General features: G+C 47.0%; 1 protein-coding gene across 4 annotated transcripts in view; it reads left to right on the forward strand.

Moving 5' to 3' along the window:
• Positions 1 to 21,409, forward strand: part of TRAFD1 (TRAF-type zinc finger domain containing 1) — a 128,819-nt gene that overhangs the window by 86,087 nt on the left and 21,323 nt on the right. For all 4 annotated transcript variants that reach the window (XM_029619662.1, XM_029619661.1, XM_029619663.1 and 1 more), the window contains exons 9-10: positions 10,535 to 10,670; positions 11,363 to 11,648. In XM_029619662.1, the coding sequence (XP_029475522.1) occupies positions 10,535 to 10,670; positions 11,363 to 11,648 (422 nt within the window). The remainder of the gene's footprint in view (positions 1 to 10,534; positions 10,671 to 11,362; positions 11,649 to 21,409) is intronic.

The following is a 21,409-nucleotide window of genomic DNA, read 5'->3' on the forward strand; positions in this document are numbered from 1 at the left end:
ATCCACATGCCGCTAAAATCCCTGTCATTTTGGATTTCCTGCAAGATGGACTTCAGAAGGGTCTGTCCCTCAATTCCATCAAGGTTCAGGTGGCAGCGCTATCCTGCTACGGTCCCCGGAGTGACGGCAAGAGCATTGCCACACACCCAGACGTTTCACGTTTCCTGAAAGGAGTCAAACATATTCTTATTTACTCACTATGCTACTCTATTACATTAATAGACTGAAATGTTAATATTGCTCTGTGCAATCTCTCCCCTTTTCCAGCTCCAAGTTGATTTCCCTGATTTATTGTAACTTTCTCAATTCCTATATCTGATTCACGATATTTAAAGTTCAAGGTTCTTTTTGAGAACATTGTTTTACGTTATGTTATGTTTTACACACTTTGTTAATTGTAAACAGGGTTGATGTGATGCCTGTCATGAAACTCGGTATAACAAAAACAATAAATAAATAAATAAATATTCGCCCGCCACTGAAGTGGCCAGTGCCCCTGTGGAACCTCAACCTAATTTTGGAATTTCTAGCGGGACCCGCCTTCAGGCCCCTTCGAGGCCTGTCCCTCCATTTGTTGACCTTGAAGATGGTGTTCCTGCTGGCTGTATGCTCAGCACGCCGCATCTCAGAGCTACAGGTGCTGTCCTGCCGTGATCAGTTTCTCAGAATCACTCCAGAGGCTATCCATCTTCGCATGGTTCCTTCCTTCTTACCCAAAGTAGTCTCATACTTCCACCTCAACCAGACCATATCCTTACCAACCACGGAAGGTTTGAAGAAGTCGGAAGAAGGTCGAATACTGCGCCATCTCGACATCGGCAGGTTGCTGTCCAGATACCTGGAAATGTCTGAAGCAGTACGAAAGATGGACCACCTGTTCGTCCTTCACAGCGGGAAGAAGCAAGGGGAAGCGGCCTCATGGGCACCTATCGCTCGCTGGATCAAGGAAGTTATCAAGGCGGCCTACGTAGTAGCGGGAAAACCACCACCTCTACGGGTCAAGGCTCAATCTACCAGAGCGCAGGCGGCCTCTTGGGCAGAAACTAGGATGCTGTCGCCTGCAGAGATATGCAGAGCGGCAACGTGGTCCTCCCTCCATACCTTCTTCAGATTCTATCGTCTGGACGTCCAGGCCAGGGAGGACACAGCATTTGCGAGGCAATCCTAAACGGACCTCGGGCAGCCTCCCACTCAGTCTGGGAGTAGCTTTTGTACATCCCACTTGTTTTGAGTCCATCTGCTACACACTAGGAAATGTAGAGATTACTTACCTGATAATCTCGTTTTCCTTAGTGTATGCAGATGGACTCAGCATCCCGCCCGGCTGCCGGTATACATGGGGATTCACCGACTCACGGTAAGCCATGTTTTCTTATATAGGGCATCCACCCTGCTGGGTGTTGACGCCTTCCGGTTGAGAACACTGGCAGTCTCCAGCTACTATCAATCGGTCAGGGTAATCATGTTCATTTAATCGATCGGTCAGTCACACATATATCCATAAAGCTTTGCAAGGAAGATTATTGAATTGCTGCACTTCCTGCGGGGGTATATGTACCCGTGCTGATGTCAGATCAGTCTCCAACTGCTAGCACGAGCACACTATACCCACTTGTTTTGAGTCCATCTGCATGCAATAAGGAAAACGAGATTATCAGGTAAGTAATCTCTACATTGATCAGGTCACAAGCTGCTTCTTGGGCAGAGAGCCAGTTGGTATCACCACAAGAAATCTGTAGAGCGGCAACTTGGAAGTCTCTGCACAGTTTTGCCAGACACCATCATTTGGATGTCCAGGCACCGGGACATCAACTGTTTTGGAAGCAGTGTCCTTAGAGTGGGACTCTCCAGGTCCCACCCCAGTTGGGGAAGCTTTGGTACATCCCAGTAGTCTGGACTGATCCGGGTACGTACAGGGAAAGGAAAATTGGTTCTTACCTGCTAACTTTCATTCCTGTAGTACCATGGCTCAGTCCAGACGCCCGCCCATTGGGGGTGTGTGTGTCCCCAGTTTTTTCCTTGAGTCTGCTCATTTTTTTTTATTCACAGCCATTTCTATCTGATTTTCTAAGTGCTGCAGAAGATTACAGATTTTCTCATGTGTACATAGTTTGTTTGGTTTCTTCTTGTCCTTGCTTGATCTGACCATTGTTTAAACTAGTTATTCTGCTTTGGTAATGTTTATACTGAAGGGACGCAGGTGGCACACCAGATTAAGAGGGGGTGCTCTTCAAGTTTTTCTCTGTCTCCATCTACTGGAAGGAAGGCAAAACCCAGCAGTCTGGACTGATCCATAGTACTACAGGAACAAAAATTAGCAGCTAAGAACCAATTTTCCTTTTTGTAGCACAAGCAGACCTATGTGTACACACAGGTGATAAAATAGTTTGGGTGTCTAAACTCTAATTGCTCTTCAGTAAATCTGCCCCTAAGTATTAAACTTTCTCTAAGATTTTGTTTTCTGTGTGTTGGGATTTAGAGTGTCACGGCTAAACTCTGCATTGAGATATTAGGAAGTACTGGGAGAAGCTGTTTACATGCTCTCCTAAGGTGTGACAAGAACTTGGCAGAGGAGAGTGGGTTTTTTAAAAATGTTGTCTTGTCAAAGCATGCAAGACTTTTGAGATCCCTAAAGGCATTTGTAAGAAACCTAGAAATGTAGAAATGACTGCAGAAAAGCACCAAATAGTCCATCCAGTCTGCCCAGCAAGCTTATGGTGGTAGCAGCTGTGCCATACAAGTCTCCCTCCATACTTGGTTTCCCAAACCGTCAAAAGTCAGGACCCTTGTGGTTGCTGTCTGAGTCCAGTTCCCCGATACCTCTTGCTGTTGAAGCAGAAAGCAATGTTGGAGTTGCATCACAAGTATAAGGCTTATTGGTTAAGAGTAGTAACTGCTGCATCAGCAAGTCCTCGTCCTCCCCCCCCCCATGCTTATGTTTCCCAGACTGTAAAATTCAATGTCCTTGTTGGTTACTGTCTGAAATGAATTCCTTTTCCTCTTTTCCCCCTGCAGTCAAAGCAGAAAGCAATAATGGAGTTGCATCAACAGTAAGAAGGCTTATTGGTTAAGGGTAGTAACTGCTGCATCAGCAAGTTACCCCTAGGGGTGTGCATTCGTTTGCAATGTATTGGCAATCCGCAACGTATATGTCCATATTCGTTGTATTCGTGGGGTCGCGAAACGTATCATGATTCCCCACGAATATAACATATCATACGTTCCATATGTTTGGCGCTGCGCGCTTTTCTTAGCCGCCATTTGGGTGTATCCATAGCCCAAAAACCAGCCCTTTCCTGTGAGTCATCGGCGACTTAACAGCCCTGTCAGAGTGGATGGGACAGATTGGCAAGGAGACCAGAATGCAACGTATCAGCGATAAGTTTTGCAATGCAGCCAACCGCACTCTCACTTAGTGGTCGGTGACGCTTTTCCTGATGACCCAGCACTATATATACTTAAGCACGCGGCATGCCATGCACTTTCTTTGCAGGGGTGATCTGGGGAGGCCGGGAGATGGTCTGTCTCTGCGGAACGTGGATGCACTCAGAGCTAGTCTGAGTTCTCAAATCTGTATTCAGTTGCTAGCTAGGCTGGTTACTTAGATAGAAAAAGATATTTGTTCTTCATTTGGCTGCAGTGCCAGCTAGCCCTGGTTTTTTTTTTTTTTTTTTTTTTTTTTTTTTGGAGCACTTTTTTTTTTAGTTGAATTGAGACTGTCTCTCTGTGCCAGGGAGAGAAGCTGCTAGCAGTGGCATTTTGTTTAATTCACCCTCTGGGGTAGGTTGCAAGCACCATTTGGGTGTTGTGGGTGGGAGAGATATATTCGATTTCTAGCTAGTTTGCTAGAATTTCCATTGAAAAATATATTTCATCTATTTTCCTGCTGTGCCAACAATTCCAGCTTTTTTTGTTAACTGCATTTGTTTAATTGAACTCACTCACTGCTAAACTACCCAGTGCCAGTGGGCACTGGGTAGTTTAGCAGACTCAAGTATATTATTGGGACAGTCTGTGCAGCCAAATCCCCAGTGGGCCTCTCTTGTAGTTACACATTACATTAGTGCATATCAAGGCACTGTGCCCGTGGGCAGCCAGTAGGCACTAGGCATCAGGGAAAGCTAGATGTGGTCGAGTGATTGGGACTGGCAGAGGAGGCATTTCAAAAGGCACTAGTGCCAGTCCCCCCATTAAAGTTAGAAAGGGACCTGTTGCAATCTAAACTCTTTGGAGGGGCAGGCAGTTCCATCCAGAAAAAAATGAAATCTAAACATGATGCATTGCCACCACCTGTTTCTGACCCTGTAGTTTTGGAGGTGAGGGAAGGGGAGCCTGAGTCATGCAAGACAAAATGGCGACACCCAAAAGCAGCAGTGCGACAGCAGTCTCGACTTAGCGTTGACAATGTAGTGCAGGCACTGTTTGCTTCTGATTCAGATGAAGAATCATCTTGTGTGGGATTCTCATCAGAAATGGAAGTAATAGCTGATGAAGTTTTAGGAGGATCAGTTAGTCCTGTTTAGCCTCCACCAGTGCAGCAGGGGAGAGATGAAACTGATGATGATGAGGAGGAAGAGCAGTCAGCGCAGGCACAGAATGCGACTGAGGCCCCTGGCATTGCTTCTCAGGGTGCACCTACTACTTCAGCTCCAGTGCCAGCATTCACCCCCCAAGGCTATACAGACGGGAGGATCACGAAAAACATCTGATCTGGAGCCACTTTAAAGTGACGGAGGACCCGCGTTTTGCTCGGTGTAATTACTGTGGCAGGGCTATTAGCAGAGGCAAGCAAATGGGACATCTATCTAATTTTGGCATGACGCATCATATGAAGAGGCAACACCCAACAACAGTACTGCCATCTGGGGATGGTGGCAGTTACCAGTCAGGGGACCCCTTCCAAGCAGTGTAAAGTGGTTGAAAAGGAGCAGAGTCAGCCCACGCCCTCAGCCCCTTCTAGCATTCAGGTGGCAGGCCAGCAACCCCCTGACATGTGGCAGAAGCGACACCCCACCATGGAGGAAATGGGGTGGAGTGCGGTAATGCTATGCCGGGACATAGCAGCCTCAAAAGTTGTAACCAGGAGCATTGGGGAAATGATTGCCCTTGATGACCAGCCCTTGCAGTTAGTGGAGAATGTGGGTTTCAAGCATTTTCTGAAGGTCGTACTTCCAAATTACAAAGTCCCCTCCAGAACCACATTTAGCAGAAAGGTCATCCCCAGCCTGTACAAGCAGTGTCGCAGTCGCATCCAAGCGCTGCTAGCTAAGGCAGAGGGGAAGTGTGCATTTCACCTGTGATATCTGGACCACTATGAATGCTGCACACTCTTGCCTCTCCCTGACAGCACACTGGTGGGACCTGGCTGAGGCAGGGGCAGGCAGCATATTACTGAACAAATATCAGGGTGGAGGTGGGCTTTACTGCACACCCACCTGACGGTCCAGGCCCATACCGCAGCCAATATTCTAGCGTGCATCAGACAGATGCTGGAGGGCTGGCAACTACACCAGCGAGACAGGAATCCTCAGGCAGGGTTCTTTGTCACAGACAATGGTGCAAACATGGTTAAGGCAATAACCGAGGGGTGCTTTAAGAACATTCAATGTTTTGCACAGACTCTGCACCTGGTAGTGAAGTAAGCTCTGGGGTTGGAGTCCAAGCACCAAGAGAATGGATACCTGCAGGACTTAATACACAAATGCAGGAACATAGCAGCGCACTTCCACAGAAGTGTGAAGGTGGGGCAGGTTCTCCGACAAAAGCAGACTGATTTGGACATGCCTCACAAGCGTCTCATTCAAGACATTGCCACCCGGTGGAATTCCACCTTTATGATGCTGCAGAAGTTAGTGGAGCTGCAGACACCCCTTCATGAACTTTCTGGTTCAATGGACATAGGTGTACAGAATCCCCTAGGGCATTATGATTGGTTAGTCATGAGTCAGCTGGTAAAACTCCTGCAGCCCTTCAAGGATGTTATGGAGGAGCTGAGTTCCAGAAGTGCCACCTTGGCCGACATCATCCCTGTAGTTAATTTCCAGATGAAAATTTGGAGGCCTTTAAACAGGAAGAGGGAATGACAGTTGAGGGTGCTGCATTGTCTGGACATTTTGCAGCAGCAGGTGGAAGAGAGATTAAGGCCTTTAACAGAAGAGCACACATGCTCGCCACAGTCTGTGATCCCTGTGTGACAGGGAAACTCTCCCTACAGTACGATTGTCTCCTATTGGTGAAGGACCTGCTGTTAGCAAAAGTCAGTGAACAGGAGCGCCATAGGCAGAGTCAGATTAGGCGTGAAGCAGAGGAGGAAACAGTGGGCACTTCAGAGTTGTGCTAGCCCAAGCAGGGAGCAGCACTCTGTCAGCAACAGCTAGTACCTCCTCCTCCTCCACTTCAGAATGCCAAAGGTATGTTGCCCATAAAGATTCATCTTTTGTGCTACGGGCTAGAGAGAAAGCAGCTGCCATGAGTGACTCTCTGCCCACCCAAGCAAAGGAGACACCAGCACAGCTGTTAGTGATACGGTATCTCTCAGAGCCAACAGAACATGCAGACAGATCCGCTGGCATATTGGGCACACAAGTCCACTGTCTGGCCACACATAGCCAAAGTGGCTCAGCGATATCTGTCATGTCCACCAACCAGTGTGCCCAGTGAACAGTGTCTTTTCAATGACAGGGGATATCATGAGCCCTCACTGCTCAAGGCTGGCATCAGAGTTGATGGAAATGCTAGTGTTTTTGAAAGTAAACCTGCCTTTGCTTGGGTTTCCAAATTTTCCCTTTGAATAGCAAGATGAATAAAAGCAATTGAAAGCCTTGCAGCAGCTCCAATTGCCTCCTATGCTCCAGATAATATAAGCACTGCAGCACATGTGCCTGACCTGAAACGCTGTACCTGTCCGTCCACTGTCCAGGCCATATGTCCCTACAAGGGCCTGACCTGAAACGCTGTGCCTGTTCGTCTACATTTGGAATGTAAGAACATAAAAAGCTGACTTAAGATGTTTGGAGCTTGCATATTTCATATGCTCAATATTTTTCATAACCTTGCCAACAGTAATGTTTCTAGTACTATCGAAAACTGGTGGTAGTTGCACTCTAGTTCATCCTCTGTGTTCCCATTGTTTACAGAGGCATTGTGTAAACCACAAAGTCACTTCATTTACTCTATCCCTTTTATATTTATTTTCTATATAATATTTATTACTATATTACTACGTTTAATTGGTTATCTATTCTATTTGTTCCATCATTATTGTTATTGTTCAATTGTTCTATGTAAAGCCCCCTACTCTTTTTGGGCATTTAAGTTGTATGTAAACCGGATTGATTTGTAGTTCCTACAAGAACTTCAGTCTATAAAAATTAAAAATAAATAAATAAAATAAACATAGGTTGATATTGTAGATTTGGACTTGAGTAGCAGTTTTCTTATTTCTGAGAGTACTTCATGTTCCTTTGTCATCAGCTGAAGTGCATAAGTACAGTTAATAGCTTTTGGGTATTCAAAAAATAATCTCCAGCTCAGTTCTTGCTTCACAAATGGCAGTCTCTATTGCTCTAAAAGCATCCGCTGTTGAATTATCTTTCAGAAATGAAAAAGATGCCATTTTCTTCTGGCAGTGAACCAGTTCAGGAAGAAGTGACAGGTCAAACCACAACATAACCTGCACAAAAGAAATCCTCTAATGCTGTGCCTGTCTGTCCAGGCTTTACGTCTCTAAGAGGGCTTGACCCCGAATGCTGTGCCTGTCCGTCTAGGCCTAATGTCCCTGCAAGGGTTTGACCTTTATCCTCTAATGCGGTGCCTGTCCGTCCAGGCCTTATGTCCCTATGAGGGCTTGACCCTGAATGCGGTGCCTGTCTGTCCAGGCCTATGTCCCTATGAGGGCTTGACCCTGAATGCGGTGCCTGTCCGTCCAGGCCTTATGTCCCGATGAGGGCTTGACCCTGAATGCGGTGCCTGTCCGTCCAGGCCTTATGTCCAGTCCTAATGGCTCATTGCAAAGGGAAACCTCAGTCTCTGGCAATTCAAACTAGTAATCCTTCACAGCATGGATCCTTAAAACAACAATTCTCTTTAGTTTCAGGGCAGAGAAGAGAACTTCCTCCGTCCTGCTTATGAAGTCATGATCTGTTTGCAAATGCTTAAATCCTAACAATTTGTCCCATTGTACGCTCTAGGGGCCAACCCATTCCAGGGAGCCCTTTCCTGCTCAAAGAAAAGGGAACTCTCCCTGGATGTAGCAGCCTATCTCTTAGCACCTGCTGACCCATGTTCAGATCGAGAAAAGAGCTCCAAGGTACTTAGACTGTGGCAAACACAGTGAGACCCTGCTCCACGTCGCCACGCTTTGAAGGCTCATGCTCCACTCTAGGGGCCAACCCATTCCAAGGAAGCCCTTTCCTGCTCAAAGGAAAGGGAACTCTCCCCGGTGTTGCAGCCTATCTCTTAGTACCTGTTGACCCATGTTGAACCGCTGTTCACATGGCACCCTGCTCCACGTTGCCATGCTTTGAAGGTCGTGCTCCACTCTAGGGGCCAACCCATTCCGGCGAGCCCTTTCCCGCTCAATGGAAAGGGAACTCTCCCCGGGTGTAGCCAGCCTGTATCTACCCTCTGACCCATGTTGAACCGCTGTTTACATGGAAACCTCCTCCGCCTCAGCCTTGAAAATTCTCGTTTGTATATCTGCTAACGCCACCAGATTTTAAAAGACCAGCAAGAGCTCACTAGACGCCAATGGAAACACCCCACTCTAGGGGCGAACCCATTCTAGGGAGCACTTTCCTGTGCAAAGGAAAGGGAACTCTCCCTGGGTGTAGCCAGCATGTATCTACCCTCTGCCACTCTGCCTTGCTGCCATACACCAGATGACTCCCTCAACTCCTTGTGGTGTTCTTACCACTATCATGGTTGCTCAGTGTGTTGGTGCTAGTCCTGCTTGCTATGTTCCCCCTTCATTGTGCTGTAGGATGTTGATGCCACTTGTCTTGCCGCTTTGCCTGTCGTGCTGCCTTCGAGAATTCATACATCTGATACCGGTGCTCTCTTTTGAAGCTGTGGTGTGTTTTTGACACACTTGCTGCTGCTTTGCACCTCTATTAAAGCACTCTTCTTGCCATTCCTGGTACCCCTTTGCCCCTTTAAAGTACCTTAGGCTATTCAAGCCACTTTGGTGCCACTTTGCCACAGTCTAAGTACCTTGGAGCTCTTTTCTTGTTCTGATGATTGCTCCCTAGAAATTTCATCAAAATTGATGATAAATTGTACAAAATTGATGTTCATTGTACACCGACGTGATATCTTTGAGCGGCGGTATATAAAAAACTTTAAATAAATAAAATAAATAAATAAAACCCCAATTCTGTAGCCAAAAATAAGCTGCAAATACTTCCCCCGTTGACTTTAATGGGAACGGGAAAACGAATGCAATGTATCAACGGATCGGGGGCGCCATTGAACGAATACAACGCATTTGCCTGCCGATGAATACTAACACCGAATCGGATGAATCTGTACCATCTGCACATCCCTAGTTACCCCTATGCACTCTTTTCTTCATTTCCATCCTTTAAGCCTTAAGGGATCCACAGTGTTTATTCCATGCCCCTTTGAAATCTTTCACCATTTTTTGTCTCCTCCTCCTCCGGAAGGGCTTTCCAGGCATTCACTCCCTTCTCCGCAAAGAGAAATATTAGACTAGAACATTTTGCTTGCTGTATTCTTTAAGCAGTTAGATGCCATGCTGAAGTATGTTTAACTTTTGAGCAGAGAATCAGACCCAGAAGCTGATTAGCAGATATGTCTTTGCGTCTCGTGCTTGTTCTTCCTTGGTACAGTACTGCATTATACTTAGTCTCTGACTTTGCTCTCATTTCTTCATTATTAAGGATGTTCTGTGCTTGTCACATGTCTTTCTGAATTTTGATATTGCTTTAGCTCTCACCCCAAACACAGTGAAATCTTGCATTCATTACACTTTCCATAAAGAAACAGAACACTACTACTGAGCTGCCTCCACCCTCACCATTCCAATTTTTCCATCAAAATGCTCTGTTCTAGAACTTTTTCTCATCAAAAAATTAATTTTTAAATTTAGGGTCTTAAGGTATTTGAATGTCTGACATCCCTCTTCTCCAGTATATACATACAGTAGTTGGGTTCTTGTGTCTTACTTCAAAGGGATTATGGGGCCGAGTATATGCCCTTTAGCTTGTTTTTATTATCCTTCTGGTGAGGCAAATTCCAGCACTAGTCATGGTCTTTCCAGATGAGATCTCGCTAATGATTCTGTAGAAATATTGGATCTTTTGGACTAGCAAAATGCAACAAGAATTACTATAAGCTCTGAACAGGCAATAAAGTGTTAAACTGTAAACAAACAGCCACAAGAACTCACTTGTCTGAAAAATCATTGTATAGAAACCAGCTTGTTAGTGTTGATAAACTATGAATTTTCTTCTGTAGATTTCCATAGCTTTCTTAATTTAGTCAATTCTCTTTTGGTAACTTTTGTTTTTTTTAGGATCAGTGTGATTTACGCCCATGTACTGCAAGCCCAGCAGAGAGAATATTACCAAGTCAACAATGGCCCCCTGAAAGAGATCATGTGGAAAAAAATGAATCCCCAGAAATTCACCAGAGAGGAATCCGAAATCAAGGTACAGAATAACTCCGGCATTGCAGGCAGTAGGAGAAACAGCTGATTTGTTCTGAAAATGAGAATACATTTACTTAAAATTATAGGCCATGGACAACGCAAGGTGGTGAAAGTTCTCATTGAGCCGCTCTGTTCTTAGATCCAAATAGAGATGGTTCTGCACTGCTGAGAGTAGAAAATGTAGAGTAGTCAGTGGCAATGTCAGCATGTGTCCCAGAAAAGGTTGGTATTGCCACTCTGATATGGCAGCACAAAATGGATGCTCCCAGCAGATAGTCTGATTCAGTGTAATCTAGCTCAGGTCATGCTTGGCTTTATATCTTAAGCAAAAGTGCTTGTTTGAGTTCTTCTTTGAGTCATAGTGTAAGGTCTGTTTTGCTGCTCCTGACACAGTGGATGCTCCTAGAATTAGTAGGTACATTATCAACCATTAGGATAGAAAACACATCATGCAGTCAGATGATAACTTTCATCTTTCTGGGTGATAAACTGCCTTGAATTTCGAGCAAGGAAATTTTGCTAATATGTAAAAACAGCTCATGTACATTGATATGCTTTTTTTTTTTCCTCTTGGCATGTAGAGATTATCTTAAAAAGCCAGATAGTAAGCAACATCTTCACGGAGGTGTCCATCCCTGATGCTATCTTGCATCTGTGCAGCTAATTGCTTTATTTCTATTGTGTTTTGCTTAGGAGATATTTCAACCCACCACTTAGATGAGGTACAGAGGAGAGTAAACAGGGCTTCTCAATCTGTACAGCAAAGCAATTTAGCTGTTACCAGAAGTATGTGGCCCAAGCCTTCTGATGCTGCAGGAGATGGAGATGTTCTAAGCTTGGTAAAGCAGGATCCTACACATCGGCTAATAAGAGGCAGAAATACTACGGAACCTTCAGCAATTCAACCCACCCGAAGCCATTATACTGAAAGGCATGCGCCTGTTGGTCCAAGAGCATCTTCCCTTAGACACACCTCAAGGTAGTTGTTTCTGATTTGTGGGAAAACTGTATTATAAGTAAGTTGTGAATAATTGTAGTGTAGCCACCTTTCGATTTATTTCAAAAAATGAATGCAGCATTAGCATGAAGCTTATTTATAGACAGGCCAATATTCAAAAAAGCCACTAATGACTAACTTATTCAGCTACTGTTAACTGGATAAATTAATCTGTATATTTAGTGGCATAAATGTCCCACTGAATAGCTCTGAATAAAATTATCTGGGGATGTCTACCTGGATAATTTTTGCAGCATAGCTGGCTAGATTTACATATTAAGGTATCGCTTTGACTGCTGTGCTAGTAGTTTATATGTTAGTAGCTTATACAACCAGTGTGGCTGTCAGAGCAATGCAGGTTGAGCCAGGAGCAGGGAGCTAGATATGAGCTCCTGGCTTGATTTAAAGGTTAGGGGCTGGGGTAGAGAATGACCAGAATTATAGTTGCTGGTGGTGGGGGGGAGGTTGTTTAATAAAGTAGCATCATTAAATTTACATAACTTGTTAGTTTTGGGAAGTGTTTTGTTTTTTTTTATCTGCGATAATCTTTGAATATCACTGGTTGTTTGCTATCCAGGAACACATTTTCTGATAACTTAAACTTCCTGCCACTGATGTCCAAACATAGCCAAATAACTAATTCAGCTAACTCCAAATATTATTTGGCTATCTGCGTTGCGCCCTGGAATGCCCCTGTTATCCATCTAAATTTTAGTAATTATCCAGCTAAAATTTAAATGTATAAGAGCCTCTGATACATTAAAGTAGGTGTTTATCCAAGTAACTGTAGTGTTCTCCTAGGACAAACAGGATGGTAGTCCTCACAGATGGGTGACATCAGATGGAGCCCAGCATGGAAAACTTTTGTCAGTTTCTAGAACTTTGACTGGCACACTGAGCATGCCACTATCCGTGCGTCCAAGCAGGGTCCCTCTTCAGTTTTTTTTCTCCCGCGAAGTAGTTACCTCGTGGTCCTGGAGCTCTGCTCTTTAGGTGCTCCCGGTTGTTTTTTGACTTTTTTTCTGCGCCAGGTACCTCTTCTCTCTTGGGCATTACGTCCAGCGGCGTGGTAGGTTTGTTTTTTCCTTCCATTGCGGTCTGTTCCCAGTATATTGCCCCTCAGTGGCTGCTGGCCATGGACCACGTGCCAGCTGTTTTTCATGACGTTGGGTTTTTGACTGTGCCCGCAGACCATATTTATTACTGATCCACATGAGGTCTGTATTCTCTACCTGGGGGCATCGCACGATGTCTGTGGGTGGCATCTGTGCGATCAGATGACCCTCAAAGGCTGTCGGGCCTGGCTGGACAAGATGGAAAAACCTTTTTGGGCACAAAGAGTCTGATCCATCTACTCTGGTATCGGAGGTTTAACACCTAGGGGAGCAGTTAGCTACACCATCGCTTTTCACTCCCTCAGCGGGCCGTCTTGAGAGAGGAGCCGGAGATAGACTGTCTCCAGTGTCATCACACTCCAAGATGGTGGGATCTTCAGCGTCCTCTGCGCTGGGGAAAGAGTGGGCCGAGCACCGCCGTAAACGGTCACCAGTTGCAGTCGACCCAGGCCCCGGTGCAGCATCGATGGCTGCTGTGCTGCCACCGAAGCGAACCCATGCGGACGAGGCATTGTCTTCTGTCAGACCAGGGAGTCCCAGGCGTTCCCCCACCAATGATGGTGCCAGGCACCGAGCCTCTTTGGGGCTCCGATGAAGCTCTGGTGACGCCGCTGCCTCCTCCTCCTGTCCTAACTTTACTGGACTTTCAGGAGGAGTTGGACTGCAGGGTTCAGATTGCGGTGCTCTGAGCCCTGCAGTCCAACTCGGAGGGATCTGTGCTCTCTCTTGGCGCCCCTGCTAGAGCGTCTGGACGTCCTTTTAGGCATCCTTCCGATGCAACCGGTGCCGGGAGGACCATCTGTTCCTCAGCGACCTCCAATGCCCCCCCTCTGCAGCGATATCCATTATTGGGTCCTCCATGGGGGAAGACTTGCTGTGGCTGTTGGTGCCTACAGGGCCACTGGGCCTGCCGTCAGGGATCGCGGTGCCTGGGCAGGGACCATCCTTCCTGACTCCCAGGGGATCTTAGCAAGGAAGAGGCCCCATATGACCCCTGGGGGGACAATACCTCAGAATCCTCTTTGGAGGATTCTGGAGAGCTTCTTTTGGAGCCTTCTCTGCCAGATGAGTCGTAGATCTTCCCCAAAGGATCTTTCCTTTGTGGGCTTTGTCCAGGCCCTGGCTGAAGCCATCCTGTTTCAGCTTCTCATGGAAGAGGACGCCCGACATGAAATGCTAGAGGTCCTCCAGTTTGTAGATGCTCCAAAGGAAATAGTGGCTGTCCCAGACCCCGTGTCCTTCCCTCCAGTTAATCGGAAGGCAGATGGCATCTACCTGGTTCAACAGGCATTGGGTTTTGAGAGGCGTCATCTCCCACACCAGTCGGTTGTGGTGGAGTCTGCCCTTTAAAAAAAAAAAAAAAAAAAAAAAGCCAAGCGCACTCACACCCATGCCTCTGCCTCTCCAGGGAGCGAGCACATGGCATTTAGATGCCCTGGGTAGGAAGGTGTATCAGGGTGCTATGCACATTGCCCATATTGCCTTCTACCAATATATGATCCAGTACAACCAGAACCTCTGGAAGCAGGTCCAAGAGCTGTCAGAGTGCCTGCCTCAACAGCAACAGGATGCAGTCTGTGGTAGTACAGCAGCATCTGGAGGCAGGAAAATACGAGGTGAGGTCCATTTAACAATGTTTTCAAAACAGTGAGAGTGGCTGCAGCGGGTATTGGTGCCCACAGGATGGCTCTGTGCCTTGGAAGTCCAAGAAAAGCTGGCAGATCTACTCTGTATGGGTAAGAATCTGTTTGGGGTAAAGTCAGGGACACGGTGGCCCAATTGAAGGACCACCATGTGACCCTTCAACATCTGTCAGCTAGTGCTTCCTTGGTCAGAAAACCTCACGACAAAGCTCGAGGAAATCCTATTGCCAAAGGAAATACTAACCTCCTGCCTCACGGGTCCGCATACCATACGCTGGTTCCAGAGGTTGTTCCCATCAGCAGTGGACCCCCAGGCCTCAGCCAGCCCCCTCCCCCAGCAGAGCCCTGCCACAGGGTTTTGACTGGGAGCAAGGGAGCGTGAGTCATATTACCGTACCCTTGGCATCCTGCCCTCTGGTCAGAGGCAGGCTGCATCATTTTGCATACTGCTGGCCCCATGTTAAGTCGGACCAGTGGGTTCTCATCGTTCGCTGAGGGTACCGGCTGAACTTTAGGGACATCCCTGCAGACTCTCCCCCAAGTCCATTGTGGGCTTTGTCTGCTCCTCAGGAAATAATTTTGACAGATCGCTCTGCCCTTCTAATGGTTGGAGCGGTAGAACCCGTTCCCCTGTGCCAGCAGGGCAGTGTGTTCTACTCTGTATTTCCTGATACCAAAGAGAACTGGGGCCCTACACCCTATTCTCGACCTGAAAGCCTAGAACAAATTCCTTCAAAGAGAGAGGTTCAAGATGGTCTCTTTGGGCACCCTGATCCTGCGCCTAAGAAGAGGAGACTGGCTCTTGTCCCTCGACCTGAAAGATGCCTACTTCCACATTGTGATCTTCCCAGGTCACAGGACGTATCTTCGCTTTGTGGTGGGAAAGGACCACTTCCAGTATCAAGTGTTTCCATTCGGCCTTGCATCAGCCCCCTGGGTCTTCGCCAAGTGCCTGGCAGTGGTGGGGGTGCACTTTCGACATCAGGGGGTGCATGTCTTCCCCTACTTGGACGACTGGCTGGTTAAAAGCGCCACTCAGCAGGGGGCGCTTTGCTCCTTACATATGACCAACCAGGTGCTACAATCTCTGGGGTTTGTCGTCAATTACCCCAAGACTCACCTCAGCCCATCGCCACACCTGGGCTTTATTGGGCCAGACTGGACACTGTTCAGGCCAAGGCGTTCCTGCCCCACGATTGAGCGCTTGGTCTGCAGCAGTCAACAGGTCTCTGCTAGTCTTCTGTGTCACATGGCTGTGTCTGTCCATGTCACCCCTTTGGCCCACCTGTGCATGTGCAGGGCGCAGTGGACCCTGCGTTCACAGTGGCAGCAGGCATCCTAGGATCTCGGAGCACATGTCTACGTCACGCCACCTCTCCAGGTCTCCCTGTCCTGTGGGGAGGATCTATCCAACCTGGAGCAGGGGGTCCCTTTTCAGGCTTCCCTGCTTCAGGTGGTATTTACCTCCGATGCCTTTCCCCTGAGTTGAGCACATGTGGACGACTTCCATATGCAAGGATGCTGGACGGCTCAGGAATCTGTCATATCAACTTCCAGAGCTTTGAGCGATTCTAGACTGTTTGTCCTACAAGACGGTCCTGATCCGGACAGACAATCGGGTAGCAATGAGGTACATCAACAAACGGGGAGGCACTGGGTCGTTCTCCTCTGTCAAGAGGCAGTACAGATTTCGTCATGGGCTCTGTCGCAGGGCATGCTCCTGAGAGCGATATACTTAGCCGGAACAGAGAATGTGCTGGCAGACCATCTGAATTGGAGGTTCCGGCCACACGAGTGGTTGCTGGATCTAGTAGTAGCAGCCTATATTTTCTGCTGTGGGGAACTCCGGACATGGATCTCTTTGCCTACCCCGTACAACTGCAAGGTGAGCAAATTCTGAGCCCTGTTCAGGACAGATAGACTTCCAGCCTCAGATGCCTTTGCCTGACATTAAACATAGAAATGACAGCAGAAGAAGACCAGCCTGCCCAGCAAACTTTGCACTTTTTTTTTCCCTCATACTTCTGTTAGTCTTGGCTCTTAGTAACCTTTTGGTTCTATTTCCCTTCCACCCCCACTATTAATGTAGAGAGCAGTGTTGGAACTGCATCTAAGTGAATATCTAGCTTAAATTAGGGGTAGTAACAGCTGCAATAAGCAAGCTACACCCATGTTTGCTTGTTTTCCCAGACTATGTAATTCAGTCCTTGTTGGCTGTTGTCTGTATAAAGATCCACTTTTCTTCATTCCCCCTGCCAAAGCAGAGAGCTATGCTGGATATGCGAGAAGCATCGGTCTTTCTCCCCTGCCGTTGAAGCAGAGAGCTATGCTGGATATGCGTGAAGCATCGGTCTTTCTCCCCTGCTGTTGAAAGCAGAGAGCTATGCTGGATATGCGTGAAGCATCGGTCTTTCTCCCCTGCCGTTGAAAGCAGAGAGCCATGCTGGATATGTATTGAAAGTGAAGTGTCAGGCTTATTTGGTTTGGGGTAGTAACTGCCGTAGCAAGCAAGCTACTCCCTGCTTTTTTGTGAATGCAAATCCTTTTTTCCACATTTCCTCTTGCCGTTGAAGCTTAGAGCAATGTTGGAGTCGCATTAACCGTGTGAATGTTTATTGAATAAGGGTATTATCTCCAGGCAGTAGGCGTCATTCCTGCGAGCCACCCACTCTTCATTCACGTCCTCTAGACTTTATGGATCCACAGTGTTTATCCCACGCCCCTTTGAAGTCCTTCACAGTTCTGGTCTTCACCACCTGCTCCGGAAGGGCATTCCAGGCATCTACCACCCTATCCATGAAGAAATACTTCCTGACATTGGTTCTGAGTCTTCCTTTCTGGAGTTTCAAATCGTGACCCCTGGTTCTGTTGATTTTTTTTTCCTACTGAAAAGGTTTGTTGTCTTTGGATCATTAAAACCTTTCAAGTATCTGAAAATCTGTATCGTATCACCCCTGCTCCTCCTTTCCTCCAGGGTGTACATATTTAGATTCTTCAATCTCGCCTCATAAGTCATTCTATGAAGACCCTCCACCTTTCTGGTCGCCCTTCTCTGGATCGCCTCCTTCTTGTCTCTGTCTCTTTGGAGATACGGTCTCCAGAACTGAACACAGTACTCCAGGTGAGGCCTCACCAAGGACCTGTACAAGGGGATAATCACTTCCCTTTTCTTACTCAATATTCCTCTCTCTATGCAGCCCAGCATTCTTCTGGCTTTAGCTATCGCCTTGTCACATTATTTCGCCGACTTCAAATCATTAGACACTATTACCCCAAGGTCTCTCTCCTGTTCCGTGCACATCAGCCTTCCCCCCCCTCCCCCAATCGAATACAGTTCATTCGGATTTCCACTCCCCATATGCATGACTCTGCACTTCTTGGCATTGAATCTCAGCTGCCATATCTTCGACCTCTCTTCAGCTTCCTTAAATCCCGTCTCATTTTCTCCTTCTGGCGTGTCCACTCTGTTGCAGATCTTAGTGTCGTCCGCAAAAAGACAAATCTTACCTTCTATCCCGTCCGCAATGTCGCTCACAAATATATTGAACAGGACCGGTCCCAACACCGATCCTTGCGGTACACCGCTTAAAACCGCTTTCTTCAGAGAGAGTTCCATTTACCATCACACATTGTCTTCTGTCCGTCAACCAGTTTGCAATCCAGGCCACCACCTCGGCACTCACTCCTAAGCTTCTTATTTTATTCACCAGTCTCCTGTGCGGGACTGTATCAAAAGCTTTGCTGAAATCCAAGTAGATGACATTGAGTGCTCTTCCTTGATCCAATTCCTTGGTTACCCAGTCAAAGTCAATCAGATTTGTCTGACAGGACCTTGCACTGGTGAATCCATGCTGCCTGTGGTCCAGCAATTCTTCCGATTGTAGATATTTCATTATTCTCTCTTTCAACAGCGACTCCATTACTTTTCCCACCACCGAAGTGAGGCTAACCGGTCTGTAGTTACCAGCCTCTTCTCTGTTCCCACTCTTGTGAAGCGGGACCACCATCGCTCTTCTCCAATCACTCGGCACCACTCCCGTTTCTAGGGATCTATTGAGCAGGTCACACAGCGGACCTGCCAGCTCATCTCTGAGCTCCCTCAGTATCCTGGGATGAACCTCATCAGGCCTCATGGCTTTGTCCACTTTCAGTTTCTCCAGCTCTTCCCATACATTTTCAACTGTAAATGGAGTTACATCTACTCCACTCCCCTCCAGTTTCTTGTTAAGTAGCGACGGTCCTTCACCAGGGTCCTCTTTAGTGAACATAGAACTGAAGTATTCGTTTAATATTTCTGCCATTTCTTCGTTTCTCTCCACACATTGATCCTTTCCACCTTTCAATTTCACTATACCACTTTGAACTTTTCTCTTTTCACTGATGTATCTGAAAAACGTTTTGTCACCTCTTTATCTCCTTGGCAATCTTCTCTTCCGCTTGACTTTTTGCCGCCTTGATTAATTTCTTAGTCTCCCTCAGTTCTACCAGATATTCTTCTTTGTGCTCCTCCCTTTGGGATCTTCTATATTTCTTGAATGCTGTTCTTTTAGCCTTTTATTTTGTCAGCCACCTCCTTTGAGAACCAGATAGGTTTCATTCTTCTTTTGCTTTTCTTAACTTTTCTAACATATAGATTAGTTGCCTTGGTAATTGCTCCTTTTAGATTGGTCCACTGTTGATCCACATCTCTCTCGTTCTTCCTCCAGGTACTTCCCCATTTTATCAAAGTCCGTGTTTTTGAACTGCAAAACTTGGGTCTTTGTGCTTCTTTTCCTTATCCTTTTTGTGATATTAAACCATACCGTTTGATCACTGGTGCTGAGGTGGGTGCCCACCTGGACATCAGAGACGTTATCTCCATTAGTGAGCACTAAGTCGAGTATAGCTCCTTCTCTCGTGGGTTCCATTAACATTTGTTTGAACAAAGCGACTTGCAGGGCATCCACTATTTCTCTATTATTATTAGATTCTGTAGATGGGATTCTCCAGTCTACATCTGGCATATTAAAGTCTCCAACGATCACCACTTCTCCCTTCTTTCCTATCTTTTGAATGTCTTAAACCAGATCTCTGTCCAGCTCTTCCTTTTGGTTTGGAGGCCTGTAAACCACTCCAATATAAATGGATGCCCCATATTTTTTTTTTTAGGTTGGCCCATAGTGCTTCTTCATTGCCCCATCTTCCTTGCAGCTCAGATGCTTGGATATTGTTTCTGACATAAAGAGCCACACCTCCCCCTTTCCTATCCACTCTGTCCTTCCTTAAGTTATAGCCTGGTATTGCTGTATCCCAATCATGAGATTCTGTGAACCATGTCTCTGTGATAACAACAACGTCCAAGTCTGCCTACACCATTAGGGCTTGCAGATCTGGGATTTTATTGGCCAGACTATGAGCATTTGTGGTCATAGCTTTCCATTAGGGCACGGGTCTCCTGTATGTGTATCCTCCTCTTTCGCTGGTCATGAAGACTCTCTTGAAGCTCCAGCAGGACCAGGGGACCATGATTCTAGTGGCCTCCTATTGGAGATGACAGGTCTGGTTCTCTCTCTTTCGGGACCTATCAGAGAACTCATCCATCTGGGCACCTCTCCCGATCTGATCACACAGGATTGGGGTAGACTGCGCCATCCAAACCTCTGAGCATTAGCCTTGATGGCCTGGATGTTGAGCACCTAGTCCTGCAGCCCCTGGTCCTCTCTGACAACATGTCTCAGGTGTTGGCAGCTTCCAGAAAGCCTTCCACCAGGAAGTCTTATCGACTGAAGTGGAGGAGGTTATCCGTCTGGTGCAAGGGTCATGGCTTGGGTCCCTTCACCTGCCCCACTCCGAGGTTGCTTGACTATATGTGGCACTTCTCTGAGGCTAGGTTAAAAACCAACTAGGTCAGAGTACACCAGAGTGCCATCAGCGCTTTTCATCAGGGTGTGGGTGGTATGCCCATCTCTGTGCAACCCATTGTGGGGCGGTTTCTGCAGGGCTTGCTTCAGCTGAAGCCTCCCCTTCGGCCTCTTGTGTCCTGGGACCTCAACATAGTATTGGTGCGACTCATGCATGACCCTTTTGAGCCTTTGCACTCCTGTGAATCTTAGGTTCCTGAACTGGAAGGTTCTCTTCCTGGTGGCGGTTGCTTCGGCGTGCAGGGTTAATGAGCTTCAGGTGTTGGTTACGTATCTGCCCTACACAAAATTCTTTCATGATAGGGTTGTCCTGTGTACGCATCCTAAATTCCTGCCTAAGATGGTGACTGATTTCCATCTTAATCAGTCTATCGTTCTGCCCACCAAGGTCTCGTTCTCACTAGGGCAATGGGCTCTGTACAGTTTGGACTGCAGGAGGGCTTTAGCTTTGTGTCTCGAACACACAGGCAATCCTCGCAACTCTTTATATCCTTTGAGAAGAACAGGCTGGATGTTGCGGTGGGCAAGCAAACTCTGTCCAACTGGCTGGTGAATTGTATTTCCTTCTGCTATGTGCAGGCGTGCCTTCAGCTTGGAGGCAGAGTAAAAGCTCACTTTGTGAAGAGTCATGGCGGCAAGCGGTTCCTATTGCTGCGCACCGTGGAGTTCCATACACATGTTGGCTGACCACTACTGCTTGGACAAGGATAGTCGACATGACAGTAGCTTCGGGCAATCTGTCCTTCACAACCTGTTCCAGGCTTAAACCCAACTCTCCCTGCCTAGGGCCCATTCCTGGGTTCTGGCTGTCTCCCCATGTTACCAATAGCACCGCAGTTACTTTTGTGCCCATTGATATCCGGTTAGGTACCTGTTGGTCATGGTTGTTGTCAGGAGCAGCCTATAACTTGGTATTCACCCATCTGTGAGGACTACCATCCTGCTTGTCCTAGAAGAACATAAGAACATGCCATACTGGGTCAGACCAAGGGTTCATCAAGCCCAACATCCTGTTTCCAATAGTGGCCAATCCAGGCCATAAGAACCTGGCAAGTACCCAAAGAGTTGCTTGCCTGTAACAGGTG

Source organism: Rhinatrema bivittatum, chromosome 11 (assembly GCF_901001135.1).
Source record: "Rhinatrema bivittatum chromosome 11, aRhiBiv1.1, whole genome shotgun sequence".
In the NCBI taxonomy this organism is placed as follows: Eukaryota; Metazoa; Chordata; class Amphibia; order Gymnophiona; family Rhinatrematidae; genus Rhinatrema; species Rhinatrema bivittatum.